At 40.0% G+C, this 10898-nt stretch overlaps 1 protein-coding gene across 1 annotated transcript; it reads right to left on the bottom strand.

Annotated features, from left to right (window-relative positions):
• Positions 1–9464: 9464 nt before the first annotated feature.
• Positions 9465–10650, bottom strand: Htr2c (5-hydroxytryptamine receptor 2C). Its single transcript, XM_032890123.1, is given in 2 exon segments — positions 9465–9488; positions 9490–10650. Coding segments are annotated over 2 exon segments (897 nt in total). The 5' UTR covers positions 10363–10650.
• Between the last annotated feature and the right edge of the window lie 248 nt (positions 10651–10898).

Below are 10898 nucleotides of genomic sequence, written 5' to 3'. Positions count from 1 at the left end.
CCAGTTCCATCCATTTGCCTATGAATTTCATAAAGTCATTGTTTTTGATAGCTGAGTAATATTCCATTGTGTAGATGTACCACATTTTCTGTATCCATTCCTCTGTTGAAGGGCATCTGGGTTCTTTCCAGCTTCTGGCTATTATAAATAAGGCTGCTATGAACATAGTGGAGCATGTGTCTTTGTTATATATTGGGGCTTTTAAGATCGTATAAAGAGTAGCTTTCTTTTTTAACTTCCTTAGTTACCTTTTCCAACCAACTTGTTGCTCTGACCTGTGTTTTTGTTCTGAGAGACTATACTCTGGAACCATGAGATAGAACATACTCCTTATCCCTTAAATTACTTTGCCCATAACATTTTATTATACCAACAGGAAAGGTAACTAAAACAACCTACCATTTGGTCTCTGCTCTTAAAGTTTCTACCACTTTCCAAAAGTGTCCCACTATGGACTAAGCATCTAATACAGGGGACTTGAGAGAATATTCGGGATCCATACTATAGTAGTCTGTTCTCCTTTTATCTTTGGATCCTTTTTTAGAAGGCCATGTCATTCCGACTTACAAAAGAAATTGAACTCTGGTTGAGAGAGATTCATTTTGTCTTTTTCCATAAGAAACATGGTAATTTACTAGTTAAATATGTTAACAAAAGGTCTTAGCCTTAGTTAGATTGTTAGGTAGGTTTGTGAAAGTAGATGGATAGTCATCAACAGGCTTGGAGGCCATTGATGATGGAGGTCCTCACTCCATCATAGTCTATTTCAGAACACAAGAAAGGGAAGAATCATAATTGCTCCACTTTAAGGTTAATGAAAATTTATCAGAGCTATGTTGAGGCTCACTAAGAGATCCCTCCTACTCAAGAGAGTGCAGTCTTTTACTTCATGAACACTCTAAGGTGTTCACATTATATATATATATATATATATATATATATATATATATATATATATATATACATCTTAGAGTTAATGTAATTGGGCATGTCAATCACCTGGTCCAGTCTCTTTGTCAATGATAAAAATGGGTATTTTTTTCATCTTTATTAACTTGGGTATTTCTTATTTACATTTCAATTGTTATTCCCTTTCCCCGGTTTCTGGTCCAACATCACCCTAACCTCTCCCCCTCCCCTTCTCTATGGGTGTTCCCCTCCCCATCCTCCCCCCATTACCGCCCTCCCCCCAACAATCACTGGTTCACTGGGGGTTCAGTCTTAGCAGGACCAAGGGCTTCCCCTTCCACTGGTGGTCTTACTAGGATATTCATTGCTACCTATGAGGTCAGAGTCCAGGGTCAGTCCATGTATAGTCTTTGGGTAGTGGCTTAGTCCCTGGAAGCTCTGGTTGGTTGGCAAAAAATGGGTATTTCTAATGTATCGAACTATCTACTGGAAAACATATTTGTGTTTGGAAGTATCACAAAGTACTTTTGTAGATGAAAATTATCATGATTTATTAATAAGCGAATTTCTTCTACCCCAGAACAAGGAAGAAAAATTTCAAAGGCAAGGTGAAGGTGTTTTTTGTGCAAGGTTTAAAGATAAAGAATAAAACCATCTTAAACTATTTCCATATTTTTTCAGTCCAGCCCAGAGAGGATCGCCACAAAGTGAACATGTTCTGAAATAATTAGTGCCAGTGCTTGTCTTCAGCATGTTAGAAGTGGAAACACATTTAACCTTGACCAAGTCCTAAAAACAGGAGATATGATGCCGACCATATGGATTATCCGTAGGGATTGCAGTAATGTTTGAGTTTGCAGAAAGGTAAGATTAGGGAGATAATGCTAGAATGTAGGGGAAATTGATTTGCAATTTGTTTTAAAGCTAAGAACAAAGATACGATTATATAAACTTGTGGATTTAAAGACATAGTTGAAGATAATGAATACATATGCAGATATGATCCGAACTAAGATTGAGCTGAAAAATGAAGTGGAAGATTAGGCTTAGTGGTGAAATCAGGTTCACAAATGCCCTTCCCTCCTCTACATAAATGTGTATGCATCTCATCCTTCACCAGCAATTCATGTGTTTCATCTATTTCCCTTTTTGGTGTGTACATGCATTCCACCCCCCCTCTCTCTCTCGTGTGTGTGTGTTTGTGTGTGTGTGTGTTTTTTTGTGTGTGTGTGTGTGTGTGTGTGTGTGTGAATGTGTGCCTCAGGGTGTGTGGGGGACTGTCTTAGGGGTTGGTCCTCATCTCCCATCTTGTTTGAGATGGGAGTCTCTGTTTCTGATGTTTTCTGTTGCTTGTGCCAGGTAAGCTGGCCCAAGAATTTCTTCCATTCCCCCCTAGGAGCCTTGGAATTAACAGACGCATGCTTTATCCTTTAAGTGGGCTCTGGGGGATTCAACTAATAGCTTCATGCTTATTAGGTGTACTTCATCCTCTAAGTCATCTCTTTAAATATTTTTGTTTGTTTCCTTTATAATAAACCAGTAAACAGGAGTGATTTCTTTCACTGAGTTTTTGTAAGCCATCATAGACTTTTGTTAAGCAGGAGAAGGAGACTGTGAGAATCCTCTACTTATAATCAATTCTGACGAAAAGATGGATATGTTTGATACTCAATATTTTAAGTCGTATTTGAATTGAGGAGGGGAAAATTTGGACTGCATCCTCAAACCAGGAAATTGTTCAAGCTCTATTATAATGATTGGACAGGTTCCTAGCCTCACCACTACATATTCTAAACCAATTATGATATATTTCATTCTGCTTTCCTCCTTCCCACATGAGAGTTAACTTTTGAAAGATAATTAACCCCTTCTGGCCTTCCTTTTCTCTAAACTAGCCAGTGATTGAATTAGCACTTGAATTCTTTTCCTACACAACAGCTTAACTGCCATTCCATGTGTGCTTCTCCCTTGGGGTAGGCAGGCCTGTTGTGCACCAGGGTGGGCTAGAGAGAGGGAAGCTTTGTGGGGATGGGTCCGTGTAGGTAGTAGCGTTGTGGGCAGTGAGTGCTTGGGCAAGAACACCCACCCCCAGGAACAGCTTCGGAGAACTAGTTGAGTTTTTGTGCGTGTGTTTGTGACAGGGAAGAGAAAAAGGTAATTTAAACCTTTGTTGGGTGAGCAGGGGCTATTGGAGTGAATATAAATCACTGACAGAAGGCCAGGATGCTGAAGATGCCTCATTTGCACAAGGAAGATTCCAGGTGCTTCTTGACACGATCTAATAAGGAAAAGGACGTTCAACCTGGCTACTGGATAAGTGTCCTTCTCTGGTCAGGACATGCAAGCCCCATTCAGGTGGAGAATGGTCCTACTCAGGATGAAATTTCTGGGCTTTGCGTACACCTCAACTCCACTCTTGTTCCAGGCCTGCTCCAAGGTTCCATGGCTTCCTGGCCCCACACTAAACTTTTTCTAGCACTAATCAATTTGGAACAAGTAGAATTTCCAGGCCCAATTGGGCCTCATAATCATAAATATAGGTACCTTTTTATAAAACTGAGGGCACATTTTTAAAACTGATTCTTTATCCATTCGAAGTAACCCCACATTAACATTAGTTTCTTTGTTCCCCAAAAGATGATTTTATTCTTGGTCCACAGAACTGAACTAAATTGTAGGACATCCCTTTTGGTGTCTTTGAAGGTTGAGATTTGCTTGCTGTGGAAACTCCAAACATTTGTTGTCAGAGTTGTATGTTATAAAAGCACATCTTCAGAGCGGTGATTTTGGAAGGTCTGGGAAGGGGGGATCGAGTTAGGGCTCTCTGAATGCTTGGCAAGCATTCTATTACTCATTTTCCCAATTTTATTTTTGGATACAAAAAAAGAGTTGCCCAGTATGATCTGAAATCTGTTATGCACCTCAGGTTGGCCTTTACCATGTCTCCCAGGTCCTGATCGTTGGATGATTTCTTGTACCTCCTCTTTTAAAGATACCAGGGGGAAGAAATCCTTCTTGTAACTATGGTGGTTTGTCATATTTTCTTCCTTTCTCCTAGGCATATAAATCCCAAGATAAAAACCAATGTTTTATTTTATTGTTATTGTTGTTCTAAGTGGGCCCCAGTTCACAAAATATTTGAGATTGCTTTGATACATTCTACTTTTGTAGGTTTGGATGAATATCTCTTTTCCAGCGTGTTCAGTTTTCAGGTAATGTTTTAACATCAGTGCAAGAAAATATTCAAGAAGAAACGGTCTTGGCTGTAGAAGTCTTTTTAGGGTAAGTGGGAGCCCAGAAACTTTGGGTATAAGAAATCAACCGCTATTTCGACGATAACTGACATCCTTCTCTGTCTGCCTAGGTGAGTAGTTCAGGGCTGTGGACTGAGTTACTTCAGTATTAGGCCTATCTTTCATTCTACTACTACTACTACTAGTAGTAGTAGTAGCTCCATTATTGGGATAAGAAAAAGATGAAACCTTGGACTAGGTAGATGATGGCTCAGTGGGTAAAAGCATTGGGTGAACAAGCTTGATGATGTGACTTATCTCTGCAATCGCTATAAAAAGCCAGAAGTTCTGGCACAGATATGTAATCTTAACGACAGATAGAAAGTTAGGGTAGGAAAGTCAGCCAAACAACTGTCATGAAGTAGGCAGTGCAGAGACAGAAACAAGAGATATTCTGTCTCCAAAGAAGGTAGAGGGAGAGAGCCAAATCCCAAAATGTGTTCTCTCACCTTCACATGCCTGCCGTATACACTGATACACACACCATACAAATAAATATAGCTTTTCTCTATTTTTTTGTATTAGGCACACACAGCTTCTAGATTTAGCAGTGCAAAGCAAGTCTGATGCCTGGCATGGTGGTGAATTCCTATAAACATAACTCAGGTGATAAAGAAAAAGATTGGGGTTGGGGATTTAGCTCAGTGGTGGAGCGCTTGCCTAGCAAACGCAAGGCCCTGGGTTCGGTCCCCAGCTCCAAAAAAAGAAAAAAAAAAGAAGAAGAAAAAGATTATGAGCATAGGGCCAGCTTGTGCTAGATAGCATGTTCTCTACCAACCTAGTCATCTTAGGAAGACTTGAATAAATAAATTAATTATTCTGTCTATGCATAGCAGTATCTCTGCTGATTCTGATGGCTGTCCCATTTTGTGAACCAACCTATTCATCTTGAAAAAGAAATGAAGCAGACCGGCATCCTTTTGGGTTTCCCATCACCTGTAAATTATGTATGTTGAAAGAAAAGGACAATGCATTTCGTCAGCCTTGGCTTCAGGTATAAGAAATAGAGTTGGACTGTATGCTGCCTCTGATAATTTCAAAGGTGTCTGCCTAAGTCATCTGAGTTGAGAAGCAAAGCGAAGGTAAAGGTGCCATACGTCAAGATGACGTAACTAAAGAATGGGGAGTTCTTACAACTCATTTAGCCATGGTGAAAGACAACCTAGCAACTGATTTCTGAGTGTCTGTGTGTATCTGTTGAAAGTACATTAGCCTCGACATTCTGAAGACAAAACTATCAATAAGATAGATGGTCCATGCTGGGAATATCTCCGAGTTAGAGGACAACATCTACAGAGTAAGTTTCAGGATAGCCAGAAACTCTGTCTCAAAATAAAAAAAAAGTAGATGGTCCTGTCTGTCCTTGGGGAGTATTGAGTCTGGTGAAAAAATGATGGTGATGATTTACTTTTTAATTATATAATTTTTAAAAATTTAAAGATATTTTGATTGTGTTCTTTCCCTCCCCCAATTCCTTCTAGATCCTTCTCCCTTCCCTACCCACTAGCATGTTTTCTTTTCTTATTTTATCTATTTATATCCCAAATGTTGCCCCCAATCCCCTCCCAGAGTTCTTCACACCTCCCCTTTGCCTTGGAGAGGGTGACTTTCCCCAGCATCCTGCTTTTCTGAGGCATCAAGTCTCTACAGGGTTAGGTGCACCCTGCTGGGCCCAGACAAAGCAGTCAGACCTCTGCTACAGGTATGCTGGGGGCTTTGGACCAGTTTAAGTATGCTCTGTTGTTGGTGGCTTAGTCTCTGGGAGCTCCTCAGGGTCCAGGTTAGTTGACACTGTTGGTCTTCTTATGGGGTTGCCATTCCCTTCAGTTCCTTCAGTCCTTCCCTTAACTCTTTCGTAGGGGTCCCCTGACCTCAGCCTAATGGTTGGTTGTAAGTGTCTGCATGTGTCAGTCAGCTGCTGATAGAGCCTCTCACAGGACAGCTATGCTAGGCACATGTGCTTGTTCCTGCGAGCACAACATAGCATCTGTAATAGCATCAGGATTTGGTACCCATCCATTGGATGGGCCAGTAGTGGTCAGCATCAATCTGGCGGTTACTGCGAAAATGGAAATAGTTCCACCTGAAGACACAGCTATATTGCTCCTGGGCACATACCCAAAAGATGCCTAACCGTACCACATGGACACGTGCTCCACTCTGTTTATAGCAGCCTTAGTCATAATACCCAGAAACTGGAAACAAACCAGATGTTCCTCAATCAAAGAGTAGATACAGAAAATGTGGTTCATTTATACAATGTAATAGTATTCAGCTATTAAAAATGAGGACGTCATGAATTTTGAAGGCAAAGGAATGGAACTAGAAAATATCATCCTTAGTGAGGTAACCCAGATCCAAAAGGACATGCATGGTGTGTACTCATTGATAAGTACATATTAACCATAAAGTCCAGAATACCCAAGATACACCACACAGACCATAAGAAGTTAAAAAATAAGACCCAAATGAGGGTGCTTCAGCCTCACTTACAAAGGGGAATCCCTCTAGCATTTTCAATTGATGGGGTAGATTTTTATCCAGAAACGGTGCACGGGTGAAAAAGAGACACATGACAAACTAGGTCATCACTTAATAGATTTAATAAATTAAGAGGAAGTCTCACAAAACTCAGAAGAATGTAACACACAGGAATAAGGAATACGACACCACTTTGCAACCATTCACAAAAAGTACCATTTGACAAAGGAGAAAAATTACAGGAAATAATAATATAAGGCAGTCTGTTGCACATGTCTTAAAGAGTATACATATATAATAGCACATCAAAATGATTTGACAGTAAATTCACCACGTTTACATTTGTCACATGGACTGTTTTAAAACATTTATAAAAGTTTGTAGATTTAACACTGAACTGTAAGATTTATTTCCAAATGGTTATTTATATATAGATATATTTCATACCAAACTGCACGGAACTTACGAATAGCACACAAGTTGAGAATAATTGCTGTGTTGGGTACTATTACGTACTACTACTTGATGACATAAGAATTATTAACAAATGTGCTATAAGCGATTATCATTCAACTTATTGCTAGTGCTTTTGGAACTCCATGGTTTATAGTCTATGTCTCTGTAAAACATATGCTATGAGCTTGCCCTGATACTTAAGAAAGAAATCAGATGTTTCCAATTTTCTCTAATACAATACTTCAGATCTGAATGTCTCTTAGGGACTGCCGAAGAAGTTTTCTCCAGCGCTTTCTATATCAGCTCCTCTGCCTTACGTTGATACGGATCAGTGGATTGATGCAACATACATGGCGTACATGCACATCACCATCTGTATGTGCAGAACTCATGCTCAATGCATGCTGTGTTTCTTCAGTCATTTTCATTTCATTAAAAAGTAGGTCATCTCATTCAATTTCAGGTAATTGTTTTAACATGCAGTTCAACTGACCTAAAAGGCAGGTAGACTTTACTTTCCTGTCATGTTTGGGCATGCTCAAGCAATTGAGTGACATTTGGCAGTGTTGGAAATCAAATAGAGACTGCTTGAGTTTCCTCAAATACAGCTGCTCTCCCACTGCCCCCGTGGCAGACTGTTCAATTTATCTATGCTGTGTGTTAAGAACACACTCCAGGAGTTTTTGAAATTCAAATCCTTCCCTTGCTGACTTCAAGAGCCTAAGAGTCCCATTCCAAGGTGTGCAAGCAGCTCTTGGGCATAAGAAACAGTGTCATGAATTCTTCAGAAATTTATTCACAGTTGTGTACAAATGTCCACACATGGAAACACAGTTACTGGGAACGGGTGTATACTCTGTACACAGCATAGACTTAATAATCTGACTTGAGCAATGTTTGAAAACTTTTCGTAGTTTTCAATTTCACTAAAATGGTACTTAATTCTTAGGGAGCAGCAGGCCCACGAATGAAACAATGGCTGACATTAATTGGAACACAGCACTATATTTGAACAAAGATTTAAAGTTCAGGTACATAATTGCAGCACAATGGGGAGCTTCCACGGTCACAATTTAGCTGCAGCCTTTTCCTGCACTAGAGAGCTTGGAAGGATCTGACAGTGAGATAAATTTTGTTTAAAATTCAAATGGAAACTCTGTATTTCTATTCTTCCCAGAGTTCAATAAAAGCGTCTTTTTAAATTACTTTTTTCACATTCTAAGGACCTAATTCAGTAGTCCTTAATCAAGCAAAACTTTCAAGGTCATGGTTCTCTACCCTTCTCAGACTAGTTTTACTTAAAAATGGACTGCCAAATTGGGTCCTATAGATAGAGGTACCATAATTAAGAAGATATTTTAATAAGGCTCGAAATGCAAATTTCACTTTGTGTGTAGCACACAAATTTCCAGAATTCTGAGATCAAAATCCAATTGATGTTGAATCCTGGATTGGGAAATAACTCTGGGATTTGCTTTCCCAGTTTACTCTTGGAATTAGGTATTTACTAAGGACCAGAATGACGACACTAATTTTAGTTTGTTTGTCGTAATAATCAGAATTTGAACATTGTCCTTAAGAAGTGAAAAGCTGTTTGGTGTGTATATCTCTTTCGCATCCTTCCACTTCTGTAGTCCTGGTTAACCAGCTGCTATGTTAAAAGACCACTATGATTGGGGATAGACATTGCAGCAAAAATCTGACACGACGTTCTGACAATGTCCAATTGCACCCCGATGTATAACAACAAAGTTGAAGTCTGACTCTGACTCACTGATGAATATTTTTCACAATGGGCAGAACCTATCTTACTGTGTTTATGCGTGTAGATGAGCAGAGCGAGAATCTAAAGTACATATTTACTGTTAACCCGGAAAAGATGCCATTGAATCTGTCCATTTAGGTGTGGTTTGAAATAACACCACTGTCCCGTGCATCATTCTGGTCTCTTGCAAATGCCACCTGAGATGAACATCAACATTTCCTCATTCACAAAAAGAATCGAGATAGGAAGGAAGAAAGCAAAGAAGGGGCAAGGGAGGGAGGGAATAGGGGAGGGAGGGAGAGAAAACCACAAACACTATTATGCATCAAGGAATCAAAATAAATTAGTCCCCGTCTATCATAAACAGTAAATATAGAACCCCGAATCTCACTATTAATGCATGATTGTAAAGTGCAGGGTTGCAAAGCTATTTATAAAAACACTGTTTTGTCACACAGCAATATTTACATTAGTTATGATCCACAGGAAAATCACGGGGGGTGGGGGTGACTTTCCTACAGGAACTTTCCTGTAGGAAGTCTGCGCTGCTCTCGCTTTGATTACACACTACTAATCCTCTCCTTTGACCACATTAGAGGGGTTGACTGGCAGCTCTAAGTTCTCCACCTGCATCTCTATGCCAGGCTCAGGGTCATTAGCTTTCCTAGCCACACGTTCATTGGTATGCCGATAAATGTTAACATTGAGCTCCCTCCCAGACAAAGCAGTGGCAGCAACCCTAGGAATCTGTCGAACAGGAGGCTTTTTGTCTGGCTTATAATCGCAGCGCAAATATTTAGAGAAAGCCCTTCGGTAAATTTTATTAAAGAGAGTGTACACCAGAGGATTGATGCCTGAACACACATAGCCAATCCACACAAACACATTGAGAAGCTTCTCCATTAGCTTTTGGTTACAGGCCTTCCCACAAAGAACCGACAGGATATTGGTGATGAAAAACGGGCACCACATGATCAGAAACACAAAGAATACAATGCCAAGGACTTTGGAAGCTTTCTTTTCGTTGTTGATAGCTTGCATGGTGCCTCTGGGACGCTTTTCTTTCTTCTTTCGACGTGGTTTCTGATCTGGATTAGGGTTCGGAGCATTCTCTTCCTCACCACCATTCTTCTTACAGCAGCAGTTCAGAATGTTCAGGCTCATATTAGCCAGTTCCTCCTCGGTGTGACCTCGAAGTAACATCAGAGTTTGACGGCGCAGGACGTAGATCGTTAAGAAGTAGGTGATCACCATAATCGTCAACGGGATGAAGAATGCCACGAAGGACCCGATGAGAACGAAGTTGGGGTCATTGAGCACGCACGTGGTGTTATTCACGAACACTTTGCTTTCGTCCCTCAGTCCAATCACAGGGATAGGAACTGAAACTCCTACGGGAACAAAAAGGTGGGAGTCGTTACAGCACATGCATCGATTTGTATAAAAGCGCACAGTCATTCATTGTCATTTTACCAAAAAACTTGATGTTTGTTGAAAGCTATTCATGGCAAACCCAGGAAGCTCCTGAAAGTCTTGGGGGCAATACATAATGATGGCATTCTGCAGATTGCTGTAACAGTAGAGAATCTTCATTTTTTGAGACAAAATTTCAGAGATATGATTATGTCCCGGAGTGGACTGAATCCATTTTGTTCTATTTGTAGTCCCTATTACTGTCTTTGCTCCTCAAAGGTGCTCAATATTTGTTAAGCCAGGGAATAACTTTGCATTTGTCTTTAGTAATATCATTAAGATCAGTCATTCTTTTTTTTTTTAGTATGCTGTTATTTCAATTACAATAACAATGATATACACTACATCTACAGTAGTCTGGGAGGATTGATTGGATAATTTCTCTTTTTACGCAACTACTAATCTAAGAGCAGAAGCAACTGATTTTTTTTCTCTTTTTTTCCACAAGGCCTTGTGTGTGTGTGTGTGTGTGTGTGTGTGTGTGTGTGTGTGTGTGTCTATCAGTAATGGGGTTTCAAGGT

This window comes from Rattus rattus, chromosome X, assembly GCF_011064425.1.
Source record: "Rattus rattus isolate New Zealand chromosome X, Rrattus_CSIRO_v1, whole genome shotgun sequence".
Lineage (NCBI taxonomy): Eukaryota > Metazoa > Chordata > Mammalia > Rodentia > Muridae > Rattus > Rattus rattus.
The sequence above is the reverse complement of the archived record's forward strand: the minus strand, read 5'-3'. Positions and strand labels throughout refer to the sequence as shown.